This window comes from Notolepis coatsorum (genome assembly GCF_963971535.1).
Source record: "Notolepis coatsorum genome assembly, chromosome: 13".
NCBI lineage: Eukaryota > Metazoa > Chordata > Actinopteri > Aulopiformes > Paralepididae > Notolepis > Notolepis coatsorum.
This window is the reverse complement of record NC_140177.1, coordinates 32,620,456-32,640,231: the sequence shown is the minus strand read 5'-3', so window position 1 is coordinate 32,640,231 and position 19,776 is coordinate 32,620,456. Positions and strand designations below refer to the sequence as shown.

General features: G+C 40.3%; 1 protein-coding gene across 2 annotated transcripts in view; it reads left to right on the top strand.

Annotated features, from left to right (window-relative positions):
* Positions 1-994: 994 nt before the first annotated feature.
* Positions 995-19,776, top strand: part of LOC311238776 (WD repeat-containing protein 48) — a 34,732-nt gene continuing 15,950 nt past the window's right edge. Inside the window, exons 1-13 of one of the 2 annotated variants that reach the window (XM_084326964.1) lie at positions 995-1,055; positions 2,074-2,214; positions 2,368-2,443; positions 4,547-4,759; positions 7,284-7,372; positions 8,666-8,767; positions 11,075-11,299; positions 13,375-13,449; positions 13,955-14,057; positions 14,156-14,253; positions 17,978-18,085; positions 18,628-18,724; positions 18,831-18,926. In XM_084326964.1, coding sequence (XP_084183090.1) covers positions 1,008-1,055; positions 2,074-2,214; positions 2,368-2,443; positions 4,547-4,759; positions 7,284-7,372; positions 8,666-8,767; positions 11,075-11,299; positions 13,375-13,449; positions 13,955-14,057; positions 14,156-14,253; positions 17,978-18,085; positions 18,628-18,724; positions 18,831-18,926 — 1,471 coding nt within the window. In that variant the 5' untranslated portion in view covers positions 995-1,007. Of the gene's footprint in view, positions 1,056-2,073; positions 2,215-2,364; positions 2,444-4,546; positions 4,760-7,283; positions 7,373-8,665; positions 8,768-11,074; positions 11,300-13,374; positions 13,450-13,954; positions 14,058-14,155; positions 14,254-17,977; positions 18,086-18,627; positions 18,725-18,830; positions 18,927-19,776 lie in introns of both variants that reach the window. The other variant, XM_084326963.1, reaches the window with a different exon arrangement.

The following is a 19,776-nucleotide window of genomic DNA, read 5'->3' as shown; positions in this document are numbered from 1 at the left end:
AGTCTCCTGTAGAACTCATTTTTTACTTGATCCTCTGCATCTTCTGTGGGTGCATACATGTGGACAACTGTGAGCTTGATGTATTGGGAATGGTACCTAGCTTGAATGATCCTTTCACTGACTGATGTCCAATCTATCAGTGCTCTTGCTGCTTTTTTAGACATCACTATGCCCACCTCTTGTCTGTGGTTGTCATCATCTCTTCCTGAGTAAATTATGGATTCTCCGGTTGCAAGCTCCACTTTTCCTTGCCCCGTCCAGTGTGTTTCGCTGATTCCTATGATGTCGATTCCTCTGGTTGTTATCTCTCTTGCTACTATGGCAATATTGCCACTCCTGTACAGTGTTCAAACGTTCCAATTCCCAATTTTCATGGTTTCCTTCGGATGCACTAGTGGCCTATTCGGCCCAAAGTGTGTCATGGTGTCTCTCCTGTTGCAAGAAGGACTGGCTATGGATCGTGAATGAATGAATGAATGAAAACTTTATTTAACAGATTGCAGAGTGGGTACAATACAGTACGGCTCAATACACACAATTGTTAAGGGGATGCAGACCAGAGAAAGACGTTTGTCTTGTTTACATCAGGGTCCCCCATTTTCAATTCATAGTGACATTTATGACATACACAACATATTTGACATCATGACATTTATGGCATACAGGTATATTACTGTTACATTTGTGACATATACGATATGCAAATATACAGTACTGTTACCCATAGATCCTGACAGAGAGTATATACATATGATGGGGAGGAAACTGTACATTAGGAGGGGGTGGGGGGGGGTGGGAGAGAAATATACATACCACGTATAACCACCGTTTTATTATAATTTTACCCCCCACAAAACTATAAACAACAGGCTACAGTATGTAGTACCCCTGAGGTACCACAACATTACCATCAAAACTCCATTACCCATCAGGCTCAAGGGAGACTCGCGGAAATAAGTTGACCGGAGGTGGCATCATCATCATAGCATTGACTGTCAACATGTAAGATGGCCACTCATCACAGGCAAAATGCTGCTGGGCGGAGAAAAGTCCAGGTAAATTGTTATTACTGCAATTTTACTGAATGACATCTAATGTCATAAGATGATCTTCAGCATACTAATGTGCACCACGGACACTTGGTGGGCATTAAAAAGCGGTTGCAAGAAGCAGCGTGGCCGTAATGAATCACGACACAAGCTTGCTAACCTGACGTTAGCTAGCAAGTGTTAGCTAGTTAGCTTCCTCGGCTAACGTTAGCAGCAAAAACGAGAGATTACGCGCCTTGTGAATTCTCACACTGTGTCACACGTGAAACCTGTCCTCGTATCATGGTTTATGTGTTTGTTTATCAGTCACAGTAATCCTCGTAGGATTTTTATCATAAATTGAACGGCAGGCTTTTGCAGCGCATTGGATTCCATGACACTGTTAGTGGGCCCGGTCTAATGGCTGGGGTGACGGTAGTTCCACGCTGGTACCAAGTATGCAATGATGACAAGAAAGTCATCGCATTACAAATGTGTTGTTTCTCGGTACAATTCGTATGGTTCTTGTGTGATAAGCGAAGTAATCTTGTTTAAGGTTATCTAACTTAATCCTATCTTCACAACTGGAACATCTATCATAACTAACGGGAGTGACTCTTGGGATAGGGGACTACTACACTTAGCAAATGTACATTTACGTCAAATGTATATACTCTTTTCTGGACTCTTTTTGTATCACAAACGGTACTGTATTTGCAAATCTGGTATGTCATAAATGTATAGATGTAGCAGTACTGTATCTGTATGTCATATATGTCCCGATGAATTGAAAATGGGGCACCCTGATGTAAACAAGACGAAAGTATTTCTCTGGTATGCATCCCATTAACAATTGTGTGTATTGAGCTGTACTGTACTGTACCCATTCTGCATTCTGTTAATAAAGTTTTCAATCAATCAAGCTAGCTGCTACTACTATGAAGTGTGCCACTGCTGCCTAAACGAACGAGCATATGTCAAACAATTATGGCTCTGTTGTTGTTGCAGCCTGAGCGCAATGCAAATGTTCCCCTCCATGTTTCAGGTGTCATACGTCATTAGAGATGAGGTTGAGAAATACAATCGGAATGGGGTGAACGCGCTCCAACTTGACCCTGCGCTGAACAGGCTCTTCACCGCTGGACGGGACTCCATCATCAGGATATGGAGTGTCAACCAGCACAAAGTACATCTCGTATATGAACGTTATTATACCTAATGTTACCTGACTACCTCATGCAAAACAATCATTTTTCATAATTTGGATGGTGCACCTTTAGCTCTTTCAATAGAATTCAATGCATTGTGTTCTAATTCTCATTATCTCTCATTGCAGCAGGACCCATACATTGCCTCGATGGAGCACCATACAGATTGGGTTAATGACATTGTTCTCTGTTGCAATGGGAAAACACGTGAGTTTGATCACTGGTTACTGTGTTTTTAGCTGCGATCAGCAGCTCTATAGGTCACTGTCGGTTGTTCGATTGGTCCACAAAAATGTCCTCACCCTCTAGCAGCCACAGGTTTCACCCTAGGAGGCTGACATTGGTCATGGAGGTCAAGTGTGTGTGTTCGTGCAAAAGGGTGTGTGGCAATGGGAGTGGCCTATTGGGAAAAGGTTGCCACTATTGGGAATTTGTGCTTGTTTATACTGATATAATTAGCTACTCTGATTATTCCGACCATGTCATGCAACCCTAATCTACTTGATGATGTGAAGTATTGATGCCCTCTCTCCGTCAGTTAGTTGTCTAGTTGAGCCGACTTAAGATTTTTTTGTTGATCTTAAACTTTTTCTTTTCTAATGCTGAATAAGTTATTTGAAAATTATAAGAACAACTCTGGCATTACAGTACTATTCATAAATATGCTTATGTTTTTAATAAGTCACTAATTTGTGATAAGTGCCCTTGGTCTATATTGATATTTGTTCTAATAATGTTTGCTTATTGTGTCTCTGATCCGGTCGATATGAAAAACAAACGTTAACACCACATGAGACGTTTACACCACAGCATTCTATTTAAGATCAGCTGTCATTCAGTCGTTAGTCACACTGACTCATCCAGGGTGGTCCGCTGGACAGGCAAGCTTGACATCCAATGCGTAAATCTGTTACCGTATGCCACCATCTGTCACCTGCCCAACAAGGTGCCTTTTTCTTTGCATCGTCGGTGGAGATATTTTGCACCATAACAAGCTTCATTGTGCTTGGTTAACTCCGCAACTAGACCCTCCATACGTTGAAAACATTTTGATCTGCATTTTGGTTTAATTTCTCTCTCTTTCAGCCTGAGTGATTATGAGCTGCTCATATTTGATTGCAGGCTGAATGGAGTGGATGATAATGAATAATGATTCCTTATTTTATTAGGATATTACCTATTTGTCTCACCTGTATTCTACCTCAGCCTGTTTTGAGCATCAAAAACATGTTCCAAGAAGAACGGACCATTGATTATCAAATCCGTTTTTAACATTTGAAATGCACACACACATCGTATCGGTATCTTGACCCATTCGTTCCATCATGACATCTGTCAACTGAAAGTAATACACTGGCCAGGTGACTCTTTGCAATTAATGGTGCTGTAAGTGGTATTTCTTGTTAAATAGCTCAAAATTCTGACCGCCATCACTGATGTCGAGTGTTTGGTCAGTAACATGAGTCTCTCCACTCTGCAATAAACTACTGGTATCCCTTTTTTCTGTTATCCCTTCCCACTGTATCCAATCAGGAGAGAGAAACCTAGATTTTTTTTTTTTTTTTTTACTTATTTCAAGAAATCTTGCCAAGTCAGATTTGCTTACTGCACTGGTGGATTATTTGACTTGTTTCAAGCACATTTGCTTAAAACTAGTTCTTATTTCTTATTTCTGTTGGACCGTTTTTGCAGTGTGGAGTTCTCTCTCCTGATTGAATAAAGTGAGAACAGGATACCAGAATATGTATTTTCTGTTTACTGCAGAGTGGAGGGACTGAGACTTGTTAACTTAACATGTAGACCACTTATTTTAACAACAAATACCACTTACAGCTCCTTTTTTAAAGGCAAGTGTGTTTTTAAAGGGGATGGAGGAAGGAAGACTAATCCATTGGAAACTAGGGCTGTCAAAATTGGCCAAAAATTATATTTGAATATTCCTTCTAAAAAAAGGATGATATTCGATTATATTCGAATATCTATTGTTGGGCATATTTATATATATAAAAAAATAATAATACAATTCTCTGGTAACACAATTTTGTTTTATTGTTTGTTATTTCCGTTATTGTTACTATGTCCTGTGAAGTCCTGTTTATTGTTATTACTGTTATATAAAAAAAAATTAGAAAAAAAAAACTTTACAATATTTTTTTTTATTTTCTTTTAACAATTAGATTATAAATTCAAATATAGAATATTCGTTGACAGCCCTATTGGAAACGCTATTGCCCAAAAACATCCCCAAGAAACCAGCCCTGGACGAGCCCTAGCAAGCCCTAATCCTAACTTCATTGATTCTCTTCTCAGTGATATCTGCATCATCGGATACGACCGTGAAAGTGTGGAACGCTCATAAAGGCTTCTGCATGTCAACGTTACGGACACACAAGGACTACGTGAAAGCACTGGCCTACGCCAAGGACAAGGAGCTGGTGGCGTCTGCAGGACTGGACCGGCAGATCTTCCTCTGGGATGTGAACACACTAACGGCACTCACCGCGTCCAACAACACTGTCACCAGTGAGTATGCAGTTAACGTGTGCAAAGTGTTTGGGACGGTGTCACGTTGCTTGTTTCCCCCCCCTCTGTACCGATCACGTTTCTGTATTTCAAATCAAACGATGGCCATGAGGTAAATGTTCCGAAAGTCTGCTTTTAAAATAAATGGTAAAAAGATTATCTGAAGATATTCTTAAGATATAATGATGAGAATAATGACATTTAATGTGTCATGTCTCTTAATTTCAAGCTGACAAATGTAGTACAGTATGTTTTCCATAGCACAGTTATGTGGATTTGAAGCTGTGTACGGTACTTGTTAACAAGTCTTTCAGATAAGGATGCTGTCCGAGTTCTGTGCTGCGAAAATCTGATTTGATGTCACGACGGAGAGGGCAAAATAAGCGGGGGATTTAGGAGAAATGTCGAATGATAGATAATCTTTTTTTTTTAATTTTTTTTATTATTGCAAAACAAAACTTATTAAAAGTCAGTACTCAACACACAATGTATAATGAAACTTTCAGTAAAGGTGGTTAAAATATATGCAAGTACAGAAACAGGATAAAACAAAAATAGTCAATAATAACATTTTAACCGTATACCGTGTATATCCAGCGAAGTTGAATGATAGATAATCTATATTGTATTGTTTAAAATACCTGGGATTGTCCATTTGGTTGGAAATGTGTTTGTACAAATCAGGAAATGTCTTGATTCTTCACAGTGCATAGTGTCCCAAGTTCAACCTATAGTTGAAGTAAGTCGTTGCGCGGCACAAGCCACTGGAAATGATGGGTTTCAGGACGCTGCACCGGTGCTAAGGCTGCTCACTTATCGATAACTGTGTGAAATTGATAAGTGGCATCACTTATCGATTTTTTTGCATGTGTAAATTTATAGTATTAATACTTTATACTAGGTCTTGTGGCATGTTTTATTTAAAACATCCCCATTTCATGTAAATTCAGTTGAATTGCAACTGCACTGTACATTCAATATGCAGTGCACTCCTCCATCACATCCAGAGACCACCGACTATAAAATGAGAAGGATCACTGGTAGTTTTGAATGGGGAAATCTGTAACACTAAAGATGGCGACGACAAAGAATTGCTGCAAAATAAACATAAATTAGTTGTTTAAATAATCATATTTTTCTTTAAAAAAATTATATTTACTAATAAAAATATCGATATTTATCGATAATTTTTACCCAATTTATCGATTCTTCCAAATGGCATATCGTGTCAGCCTTAACCGGTGCCCTTTACCACTTCCCGTCTGAAAGGCACTTTACTGGGAAAACACTAGGTATGGTAAATGGATAGCGCTTTTATCCAAAATCGCTTTACAACTTAAGGCCTCTACATGCTACAGCAACTTCAAAGCAACTGCAACACAACATTGGCGCGATTTCAACGCGGTTGTTTTAGAGGGTCTTGTAGACTGTGTTGCGAGGACGTTGCGTACATGTCCCCCAAATCTAACCTAAACAGCCGTTGCGTTGATATTGCGTAGCAGTGATTGGTTGGTAGTGAATGGGGGCGGGGCTGTCATAGAATAATATTGGTCCCGCAGCGAGGAATACCATCCGCCATTGTTGTAGCCAGCAAGCTATGCTATCAATATTAGCTAAATAATTAGCGTCATAGCTGGCCTTTTTCTGAAAACCCAAGCACATATTGTTCCATAGCATATGCCTTCAGTTGATCATGACAAATCCTCTCTTACCTTGACGATTAAAAAGCCTCCATAATTTAGTAAATAAAGCTGTAGCCAGCCAGCTAGCATTGATGCTATACAAAATGCTATCCACATTAGCTACATAGCTAACCAACTAAATACAATGGTATCCTGAGGTAACGTTAAATACAACGTTTGCTAGTCGAAATGACTGGACACACACAGGGACAAGTTAAACATCAATCAATTAATTTATTCCAACAGGTAGTTTGAGCTGCATGAGCCGAGGTCTTTCTCTCCTCTCCATTGGAAACGAATGACGTTATGGTAACGTTAGCTCGAAAAGCACAGAAACGGGCGACAGAAGTTAAGCTGCTAGCAACAGACACTATAACACTTCCGGTCGGGGGATTTCAAAATAAAAGAGCGACGTCTAAAAGCACCGGAAATACGTTTATTTTGTACATTATCTTACGTTAACACGAACCTAAACTAACTTTAGTTAAACTAACTTTGTGCGTCGATGTTGCAGAAGCATAAAGGCAGAGTGTCTACAACACCGTTGCTTTGTCGATGTTGTGGTGCAGTTGCTTTGAAGTTGCTGTAGCATGTAGAGGCCTTTATGCCTCACATTCACCCATTCACTCACACATTCACACACCGACAGTGGAGGCAGCCATGCAAGGCGCTGACCTCACCTGTTCATCTGGTGCAGTCAGGGGTTAAGTGTCTTGCTCAAGGACACTTCGACACGCTGCCGGTAGGAGCTAAACCGGCAACCTTCTGATTACAAGATGACTCATAAGATTTGAGTTTCCTCTGGATTGATTGTTTACCTCGCTCTGTTTTGTCTGCAACAGCCTCGTCACTCAGCGGAAACAAAGACTCCATCTACAGCCTGGCTATGAACCAGATGGGTACAGTCATTGTGTCGGGATCCACAGAAAAGGTCTGGGTTTCTTTCAGTTGAAATGCCTATTATTAACAGATGATTATGACGGCGGTGGCCAGTGAGCTGTGGCACTGCACTGTATGGGAGAGGCGTTACGCACCAGGCGAATATGGGACGGGTGTTACGCACCATGTTAATATGGGACGGGCGTTACGCACCAGGCGAATATGGGACGGGTGTTACGCACCATGTTAATATGGGACGGGCGTTATGCACCAGGCGAATATGGGACGGGTGTTACGCACCATGTTAATATGGGACGGGTGTTACGCACCATGTTAATATGGGACGGGCGTTACGCACCATGCAAATATGGCACGGGCGTTACGCACCAGGCCAATACTGAGACCTTTCATTGTTATGCGTTCCAATGAGTGACAACATCTCCTGATGATGCACCCTAAAGCATCCTTTTTTTTTTTTATCCACTTTTTCTCTCATTTTCTATATTTTCTCCCATCCCAATTTCGTATCGTCCAATTCAACCCTCCCCTGTCACGGACGCTGTTTCTTGCCTCCCACAAGCCGGCTGCAATGTGGACTAAGTCATACATAGCACAAGTCCCCTCCGGTACTTGAGGTAACAGCAGTCGCATCTTTTCACCTGCGCAGCTCGATCTCTCAGTGGCGAGGAGTAACGCGTGGGAGGCTCACGCTGCCCCCGACACTTCCTGATTCTACTGCGCAGGCGCACCAACCGACCTGTAGGAGTCGCTGTCCACAACGCCCGATCCCCACCCATCAGTTTCCCACCCCCTAATACGGCCAATGTGTATTAGTACGGACGACCAGCTAAACTGAAAGCAAATGTGGAGCGCTGGGCTCGAACTGACGAGCCCAGCGTCTCCAGCATTTCGTGGCGAGCGCCTTGCCCACTACACCACGTAGCCGCCCGCACCATAAAGCATCCTAAAGCATTTGCTTCATTTACATTTTGTTGATAAATTATACCAATCACTGCAATAGAATGAACTCTTAACCTAGAAACACCCTGCTAAATTTCTTCATCCTACGCTGGCAAAAGTGGCAACAAAACAACTATTATTATTTCTTAAGTTTTTAATAAAGCTGTTGTGTAATGGCAATAATACATGCAAAGTCGTGCTATGACATGCTTTTGGCACCGCTATACTCATCTACGCTACTCAGCCTGCGGCCCTGAGCCTGCAACGGCAGCACAGCAGTGCCATGGAATAGCACTCTCGCTTGTGTATTATTACACTTAATACTCTCTATTGAGGCCCTAAGTGGTTCTAATCTGGCTCTTTGTTTTACTGATCCTTCCTTTAGGTTCTGAGAGTGTGGGACCCTCGAACCTGTGCCAAACTGATGAAGCTGAAGGGCCACACGGATAACGTCAAGTCATTGTTGTTGAACAGAGATGGCACTCAGGTGAGTCACGATGCACGTCCCAACGTCATAGCGCGGGACGGAAAGCTAACGGTGGACAGGTGAGACAGAAGCAGTGTTAATTTAGTCAATAAAAATGATGACTAAATATGGTCGTCAACGAAGCTAAGCGTAACGTTAGCTTTTCTTTGCTCACGCCAATTTATGAGGCTGTAATGAGTGGCGAGACTAAACGAAGACTAAAATGCTCAGACCTGTAGTTGACTAAAACTGACTAAACAAAAAATAAATGAAGGTGACTAAATATTATAAACGAAAAAGAGCATTTGACAGACTAAAATAAAAAATAGCTGACGAAATTAACACTGCACAGAAGTAAAACAGTTTTTGTCGTGCAGCAGATTGCACAAATCCATTCATCGTCGGGGGGGGGGGGGGTCTGATGCCAGGTCGGTCCAATGCAATCAGTGCTGAGAGCTAATTAAAGCAATAAATGCAGTCTGAGCCACTTAAGTTATCAATAAAAAAGCCAACAATACATTCCTCTTAACACTTTGAGTGCCAACGATGAGATTTCTCGTCCTAACTCGCCATGCGTTGAGTGCCAATGACGAGTTTTCTCGTTATTTGATCGTTATTTCTTTTATTAGTGATATCCATTCATTTTTCATCAATCCAGCCTGACGTTATCATTGGGAATGGCTCTGAGCTCAAAAAGGGCAAATACCGCCGCCTATCGTCTCCCGGATGGTAATGCACATCATTGGATTGGATTGGGTGGCCATGTGCATCAGAAAAAAAGTCCGGTCCAGGGTTTTCCCATCTCTGGCAAGCAGTGTCGTGTTACCAGATTGACTGAGGACCCTCAGAGCAGCGTCGATTATGTGTTTCGGACTATAACGTTGGATCAATAAACGGAATGGTGATCAGGAATTGGATTAATCTTTTTGCAGAACATCTGATTGTAAGGACTCGATTTTACCAGTATTGGGTTAATCGGATGTTTTTTTCATAGCGATCACAACGTGTGTATGTGCGTGTATGACGTTAGCACTGACCAGGTCATGGATAATAGATTTTTCAGCCCGCTTCTCTAGCGTACATATATACTATCGATAATATAGCGTTTATTTGAAAACTATTCATAAATCAGCCGAAAAATGACAACGTGTTTTGTGTATTCCACTAAAGGGCTATTATCACAGAATTTCTCTGAAATTACTAGAACTCTCCGAAACTATACTCGTATTCAAAACGGTATAAAACGGAAATGTACCAATGAGAAAACAATCCGTTTTGTACATGTTTACTGCAAGCAAGTCATTGATAAGCGAGGGGTGTTTTAGACCCATAGCCATAATTTAAGATATAGTTTAAGTAGGGATGCCCCGATCACGTTTTTTGCCACCGATACCGATCACCGATCGTCTTGAGCCATATCGGCCGATACCGATCCGATATCGATCGTTTTTGTTATAAAAAAAATATATAATATATATATTTTTAATAAAAAATATATATTATATAATCATACTTGTAGTTGTATTATCTGCGAGACATCGCCACCACGCAACAAGTCAAAATGCTCGCTATCTGCAAACAGCTCCACTGTCTGTGTGTACTCGAGTAGCCTCCAGCTATGGCCAGGATTCTCCGGCGCTGCAGCTGGACCCTATTGGTATAAATCACATTCAGCATGCCCTCAGCTCGAATACGCATCGAATCAATGTTATAAGACATTGATATCAGGAGCTATCTGTAGCTACTGCTAGCTGGCTAGATAACGTTAAGACAACGCCTCAGTGAACTATTTAGTTTAGAGCTAACGTGAGCTAACGTGAACTACCGAGTCAACGGAGGTAACTTATCATGCACTCGACTATTGCTGGAGCATTTGTTGATATCAGCAGCTATCAGTAGCTAGCCAGCTAGATAACGTTAGACAATGCCTCATGTAGTCACTGGGTCATTTAGTTTAAACGGTAACGTTAGCTCGGTAGGTAGCCAACGTTAGCTCACGTCGCATGCACCAGACTATAGCAGACTGCGAGGCATAGGAGCCTCTTGTTTACACGAGTGCGGGAGGGGCTGGGGAGGAATAAAATACTGCGTCCCATTTTCCAATGTTATTCATGAATTAACAAGGTGTACAGAGGAGAATATTGCTCATACTGATTATAATCCTGCAATAACTCTGACTTATCAACACTTGTTTATTTCCCCTGGCTGTGTGCACATCCAGCAATATTGGAAAACAAGAAACTCATCCATTCAAAAGAATCAGCGATTTGGTTGTCATTTCGCAACAGTTGTTTCTCACGGCTAAACTCCTCATCTTCACTCCCACAGTGTCTGTCGGGAAGCTCCGACGGGACCATTCGCCTGTGGTCCCTGGGTCAGCAGAGGTGCATCGCCACCTACCGGGTCCATGACGAGGGGGTGTGGGCCCTGCAGGTGAACGAGGCCTTCACTCACATCTACTCTGGAGGCCGGGACAAGAAGATCTACTGCACCGACCTGCGCAACCCAGACATCCGGGTGCTGATCTGCGAGGAGAAGGCCCCGGTGCTCAAAGTAAGGAGCTTGGTTTTGTTGTATTGGTTCTTTTATTAAAAGTGCTGTAGATAACATCTTTATGTAGAGTAATATTCTTTTTACAAATTTTAATAATACATCCACGCTGCACTGTCACTGTGACTGGTCTGCCCATCCGTGGCTTTCAAGTCTTATTCCAGTGCTACATAGGGATGGGTACAGAATCCGGTACTTTTAAGGGTATCGACCGAATCACGTCGGTACTACAGAGTACCGATTCATGTGAGATCCACCGGTGCCACATTTAAAAAAAAAAATTATAATAATAATTGTGGGCGGCTGGGTGGCGCAGCGGACACTGTGCTCGTCACCAACGCAAGAGACACCGGGTTCGAATCCGGCTGTCGGCGTTGCCTCCGGCTTGGGCCGGCCATCATACTAACTCAATTGGCAGAGTTAGCGGGTGGTAATCTGGACGTTGTGGACAGCGACTCCTACAGGTCGGTTGGGGGACGCCTGCACAGCAGAGACAGGAAATGGCGGGGGTAGTGTGAGCCTCTCGCACGTTACACCTCGCCAATGAGAGTCCGCGCTGGCAGGTGAAAAGATGTGACGGGCTGCCTCCTCGTGTATCGGAGGGGACACGTGATGCAAAGCTACTATCCTCCCTACAACCGGCCAGTGAGGGGCATATGTGAGCAACGTTCAAGACAGGGGAGGAAAAAATTGGCACAGCGAAATTGGGATGGGAGAAAAATAGAAAAAAGAGGAAAAAAAGTGGATACAAAAAAAGTATAATTTAAGTCCGATGACGTCAACGTTTCGTTTACCGCAAAACAAAACCTATGAAGTGTGCCTCACGTCAACTTTCACGCACACAATACAGCTTACCCAGGATTTGACTTGATTCAACAACAAAGCAGTCGGGGCAATGGCAAGCCGAAAAGGGTCGCAAGTGTGGTTACACGTTACAAAGCTAGATGCAGACAATGCTCTGCTGCAATATTATATATATTAACAAATTGTTCTAAATAAATAATAATGATAATAAATAATTTGAAGTTTGGACACATTTTTGCAACTGAGGTAGGTAGATAAAAATGTTTGAGACTAAAGTACAGAAAAAACGTACCGTTGGGTACGGGTATGGGTTCAAATGTGAATGGTATCCAACCCTACTGCACTGTCACTGTGACTGGTCTGCCCATCCGTGGCTTTCAAGTCTTATTCCAGTGCTACAACAACCTCCGTCAGCAGAAGGGCTGAGCTATATCAATGGCTCCTCCCTTTCGAAGGCTGAGAACAAATGGCAAAATTATATTTTGTGATACATTTTTTTTAAATAAATAAATAAAAGAAATTGACAGGTGAAAAGGTGTACAAAAAAATAAATGATTAAATAATACATCCAGAGTTTTTTTTAGGAAGATGCAGAATAAAAGTATTTCTTTCCCCCCAAAAAGAAGAATTATTTGTCATACAGAAATACAGAATACTTTGCATGAAATGTTTCTTTCTGTTTCGCTCCTGAGAGTGTGCTAGATAATAATAAGATAGTATAAATAAGTATAATAAGTAAAAAATTGAAAGTCAAGAAGTCGAGTAAACACAAGTGTAATAGTGAAGAACATTATTGATTAATGGATTTGTCATTTAAAAAATAGTGGGTCCAAAATGAATGTTGTTGTTTACATGTTGCAGGCGTGTATCCCCCTCCCTGCTTCCCATTTCCCCCACGTGGAATGCACCTGATTGGATAAATGACATGCTGGTGCTCTAGTGCGACACCTAGTGGCTGAATGTTATCTATAGCACCTTTTTTAGATCCCATTGAAATTCAGTATTTATTTTGAATGTAGGTCCTAAGGAAATGTCTCTCAAATGTTTCACATAAAACATTTAAAAAGACTGCACAACATCAAAGCACTCAAGAAACGGCGAATGAACACTAATTAATCATAAATTAATAAAAAAAATTAAATGCAACTCATCCCTTGATCCTCCAATCACGACTGTCTCTTTCCGCGGACGAACAAGGGCAGAGTTTTGAGATGGGGTCAATTCCTAAATGTACACTCCCTAACCCGTAGATGTTTTCCCCCTCTCTTGCTCAGATGGAACTGGACAGATCTGCTGACCCACCTCCAGCGATCTGGGTCTCCACCACCAAGTCATCCGTTAACAAATGGGTAAGCATGCATGGCCTCTGAGATCACTGGGAAGCTGGCCCTGGTGGAACACGATGGGGACCTACTTGTGTGAAAGTGTAGGTGACTCACAGTGATAGTTGTAGGCATTGCACCAGGGCTGGGCGATGGGGACAACATACCAAATCACTGTTTTCTGTCTGTTTGGCGATATAACATTTGATAAGTGCAAATGATACTGTGATGTAATATCTTTTTGATGTGTTTTTTTTTTTTTTTTTTTTTTTACATTTGTCAACATCTGACTTTGTTTCAAAATGGTCTATTGTCATGTCATCCAGTTTTCATCCTAAATTCCTTATTGTTGCAATATAACATTCATTTTCAGAACGCTAACATTATGTTACTGAAAGTATTATAAAAAATGCACATCTTTGTCTGTATTATTTTCTTAGAATATGCTTCAGCCCTACATTACACTAATTAAAGAGATGAGGAGGTTACTTTTACTCAAGAACTAATTTTCTTTATACCTGTTTTAATGTAGTCTCTAAAGGGAATGCACAACTTCAGAGCATCAGGCGACTACGACAACGACTGCACTACTCCTCTCACCCCGCTGTGCACGCAACCTGAACAAGTAATCAAGGGTAAATTCACGTTTGTTTATCTAAAATACTACAGTATCTTTACAAATAACTTTGTTTGGGATGTTGAGTACAATGGGATATTTTCTTTGTTTTTGTAGGAGGTGCTAGCATTATTCAGTGTCACATTCTGAATGACAAGAGACACATACTCACCAAAGATACCAACAACAATGTGGCTTTCTGGGATGTTCTCAAGGTAACTTCTAGGCTACACTGAACTCTCGGTTAAATTCAATTACAATTTATTGTCATCATCCAGCACATGTACAGTACAATGAAAATAAGTTTGGCATCCAACCAGAGTGCAAATGTAACAATAAAGTGCAATAGTAATATATGATGTACAGATGATTTAAACTGGGTATAAAATATATAAATACTATTTAGTTAGTACTATTAGTACTACTGAGTAATAGTTATAATCAGATGTATGTACAGAGTTGTAGTATTTATATGTACAATGATACAGGTATAAATACACTATGGTAGTAAGTCATACTGGCCAGCAGCGTAAGAGTAGGTAAGGGATATGTACAGATATAGTATCTACAAATATGTAAAAAGGATTATGCAGGTATGTACAGATGTGGATATATATATATATATTAGGGGTGGAACGGTACGCATTCTAACCGTACACCGTTCGGTACGACCTCCCCGGTTCGGGGCATGTGTGTATTGTTCGGTTATAACGTTAGCCGCAAGCTAGGGCTTCTCCTTCCAACGCAGTGTTACTGTTGACTATTTACTTCCTTGTGTGACGTCACTTCAAATACGGCATCCAAGACACTCAAAAAGCAAAAGCGAGTCGAGTCGATTAGGTACCATGCAGTGAAAAGCGGCATAAGAGAATACTTCATAATGTTTCATGCAATTAAAAAGTTTATATATATTTAGTACACATGAATTTTTTATTTTAAATAACAGTGACTTTTCCTTTTTGATAAGAAAGTCTAGTGCTGGTTGAGCATATGCATACTTTATGTTGATGGGCTTTGTCTATAATGTGGCCACAAAAATGGAAAGGTTTAATTATTTTGTTTGTACTAAGTTAATACTTTGACAAATGTTGCCTATATTTTTCAGTCAGTTTGGTCTTTGTGTGCCAAACATTATTAACACTTTGAGTGCCAGCAGGGGGCGCACGATTTAGCGCTTGAGTGCCAGTGCTCTATTCAATGAGAGGGCGAGCACATTTGCGAACGCATAAACTATATCTTAAATTATGGCTATGTGTCTAATACGCCCGTCGCTTATCAATGACTTGCTTGCAGTCAACATTGTCGAAGCGGATTGTTTTTTCATCTGTACATTTCCGTTTTATACCATTTTGAAAAACGCTAGTTTTTGGAAATTTCCAGAAAAAAAGATTCTGCAGGAATCGCCCTTTACTGGAATACACTAAACTTAAATTGTTTGGCCTATTTATGAATATTTTTCAAATAAACGCTAGATTAACGATAGTATATGTGTACTTATGCACGCTAGAGAAGTGGGCTGAAAAATCGATTATCTTATTTCCTGATCAGCACACACACATACACATATAGGGCCCACGTTGATATATCTGTGAAAAAAGCTTTGATTACCCCAAGACTGGTAAAATAGATTCCTTACCTCAGATCAGATGTTCTCCAAAAAGATTATTCCAATTCCTGATCGTCATTCCAAATATCGATCGTGTTTATTGATCCAACGCTGGGTGCTCGAAACACATATTCCACGCTGTTTTGAGGGACCACAAAGACTGCAATCGGCTCGGATTACATGCCTGACAAGCAGGGGTGTAAAAAGTACCCAGAAATTATGCTTAAGTGAAAGTATGGGTACCGTCTCAAAATCTGACTCAAGTAAAAGTCAAAGTATCTGGCTAAAAACACACTTGAGTAAAAGTAAAAATGCCTACTTTTAAATGTACTTAAGTACTAAAAAGTTAAAGTAAAAAAAAAATTGAAGGTAAACTAACATGGACGGCATTCACATCACAGCATGAATAATATCACAATATTAAAAACAGAATGGTGTATCCTGAATAATATCACAATATTAACCACAGCATACTGGATTATCCTGAATAATATCACAATATTAAAGACAGAATACTGGAGTACCCTGAATAATATCACAATATTAAAGACAGAATACTGGAGTACCCTGAATAATATCACAATATTAACCACAGCATAATGCGGATCTGACTGTCTATTCTTCTGATAGCAGGTGTTTAATCAAAGATCCCTGTTTTCTAGTGTTGCACAAGGACCAATCAGCATGGGTATGGGCGGGTTCATTTTCCATTGATGGGGATTTGATTGGCTGTTTACCTGCGGTCGCAGGATTAATAACGTTAACGTTAGTTCGGCCAGATAAACAATATAAATTAAAATATACAAATTAAAATGGTTGGACCTGTGAGATTTGTACTTTGTACTTTGTAGGTCTGCATTTTAAATGTAAGGAGTAAAAAGTATGTTTTTTTTCTCTGAAGTGTAATGGAGTAAAAGTACAAAGTATACAAACCTAATAATACTCGAGTAAAGTACAAATCCCCCAAAACAGTACTTAAGTATTGTAACAAAGTACAATTACTCAAGTACTTTACACCCCTGCTGACAAGTAAAATGTGGATTCCGGATTTTCTTTTCTCCATGTGTTTTCATTCAGTCCAATCCAATGGGTGCATTATCATCCGGGAGACGATAGGGGGCGGTATTTTCCCTGTTCGAGTCCCAGTGGTAACGTGAGGCTAGATTGATGAAAAATGAATGGAAATCCGTGAATAAAACAAAAAAGAACGATTAATAGCGCGATTTCTCGTCATTGGCACTGAACGGTTGGCATGAAATAACGAGAATTCTCGCCGTTGGCACTCAAAAGTGTTAAAGGTAAACTTGGTAAACTTTTTTTTTTACCAAATGAATGAGAAGCATGTTTAAATCAGCAATGCCTCTCTCCTAGCTCTAACCGTCGCTGTCAAAATAATGTGCCTGATGTCAAACTGCCTCATTCTTTCAGTTTTTGCATGACTACGTCCTTGAGAATAACTGAAAAGTTGGATTATTTTTAGGCTATATATCTTATGCTGATGTATGGTATTTTGAGTGTTGCATTTAAAAAAAAAAAAAACGTATACCGAACTGAACCGAAAACCGTGACACCAAAACCGTGATACGAACCGAACTGTCGATTTTGTGAACCGCTCCACCCCTAATATACACATGCAGTATTACATGTTATCATCATACAGTGTTATATGGGTTATATGCAGGTGTATATAGAAGGATTATATGCAGATGTATTCAGACGGATATGGATATATGTTATATAAATACATGCTGTTATATTACTCGTAGACTGAAACAATTAAGGGTTTTGTTTTGGAATGTTTTAGCTTTGTGGTTTTTGAAACTTTATAACGACTACATGTTGACGAGGTGTGAACCAGAGAGCGTTGACAAAGCAGGCATGAATTGAGTCATCAATATGGTCTTTTCCTCACTGCTTACAGAGTTGAAGATTTAACACACGTTTCCTGAAATGTAGTTAAGTGATAGTTGAATAAACGAAACCCACCGGATTCATTTATTCTCTGAGGTGTGTTTTTAGAAAAGTTTCCATGCAGCAAGCCTACATGACGTGATGGGAGAGGATAACGTTTTGACGGTCCACTGTACACAGTGTTTTCAGAGTTAACACTGTTTATCTTTTCTCATATTTTTATATTCAGATACAATTTTATTGCCTATATTTATGTCTTTCTACTATGACCCTGCCCATACCTCCCCTCCCCTATACTGCTATGACGCACACCTGCAACTAACCGTTTAATTCGTTCAAGTCGAAGTGTGTACAAGGTCCTTAGTAACACCTTCTGTCTGAACTGGTATTCATTATTAATTAATTGTATCTTCTGCATTCAGGCCTGCAAAGGTGAAGACCTGGGGAAAGTGGAGTTTGACGAGGAGATCAAAAAGCGCTTCAAGATGGTCTATGTGCCAAACTGGTTCTCTGTTGATCTGAAAACTGGGGTAGGCTACAAACCTGGCTAATGGGACCTTTACACCTGAGCTGGCAATCGTACTTATTTCAGTGTATCTGCGGGGTATTGACAAGTCTTGAAGAATACCTTAAAAGGTATTAAAGTATTTTCATTTGCACAAGTATTACATTTTTAGGGGGGGGGGGGGGGGGGGGGGGCAGCCGGCTGTTGGGATTAAATAATATTAAATATGAAATGTTTTTTGTATCCAAGTCATTGTTTTTGCGGGGCTACTGGGAACTTGGTGCGTCTGGCGAGAGCATGTATGGATCATGCAAGAATTTTAATTAACGTGCAAGTGCAGCCGACGGTTCAGTCTGTTTTTCTTTTCTTTTTTTGCTAGTATGGTCGTGAAATTGGTATAGAATTTAGCTCTTAAGTGATATTACATTTTACTTACATTTTATTTGTTGACACCTGCAGATACCCTGTTACTTTCAACTATGGTGTGTGTTCAAAGTTCAAACTAGAAACGGTATGAAATTTATTGTGCGTTTCTAATTCTCTTTTCCGTTCTGCCGTCGTGGACAGATGCTGACCATCACACTGGACGAGAGCGACTGCTTTGCTGCCTGGGTGTCTGCAAAGGACGCTGGGTTTTCAAGCTCCGATGGATCAGACCCAAAGTGTACGATACCAGACCTCGTCACAAGAGTTGCATGATAAACATGTCTGTGATGATGACACTGTGCGTGTGACGTAACACAATGCTGAACGGTCTCTTTGGTCTGCAGTGAACCTGGGTGGGCTGCTGCTCCAGGCCCTGCTGGAGTTCTGGCCCAGGACCCACATCAACCCTATGGACGAGGAGGAGAACGAGGTCAACCATGGTAAGGAGATGTTTCACTATCTTTTTTTTCCTATTTATTACTCTATTCCCACACCAACCTTTTTATGGATATCAATCTGATCTCCTGAGTATCGACACTGACTTCCCCCGATACAATTCCGATCCAGTTAGCGATATTTCAGTTATAATACCAGTTTTGCTTGGATATGAAAGAGATTATCAGAACTAATGCTGTGTAAATTGTACAAGGAACCCTCTAACCTAAATAATTGTATAAATATGAATGATTAATTATAATTAAGAATAGATCACAAAGCAGTTGCATATCCCCCCCCCCCCCCCCCCACAAAGAAAATAGGAAAAAATAGTGATGCACCGATGTGAAAATTGTGGCAGATACCGATAACCGATATTAACATTGCTGTTCTGGCCGATACCGATGTCGATATCTCTGTATAGAAAACACTTTTTTATGATAATCAAATAAAGAGCTATTTTCCAAAACGCATTTATTTTTATTTAATTTTTTTAACTTATTTTCAGAAATGACTGATATTTTGAAACTATTTAAAGCCAAAAAATATATATATATATTTTTTTATTATTTATTACCATACTGATGTGTAAAAAAACTGCCATATCGGCGGCCGATATATCTCATCACTAGGAAAAAAAGACAACTACTCTTTCGTGCCTCCTACCTGTTAAACGTATGTTCATTTGATTTAACATGACCAACATACAGCAGTAAGCACTATATATATATATACAGGTGCAGCTCAATAAATTAGAATATCGTGGAAAAGGTATTTTATTTCAGTAATTCAATTAAAAAAGTGAAACTATTATAGATTCATTACACACAAAGTGAAATATTTCAAGCCTTTATT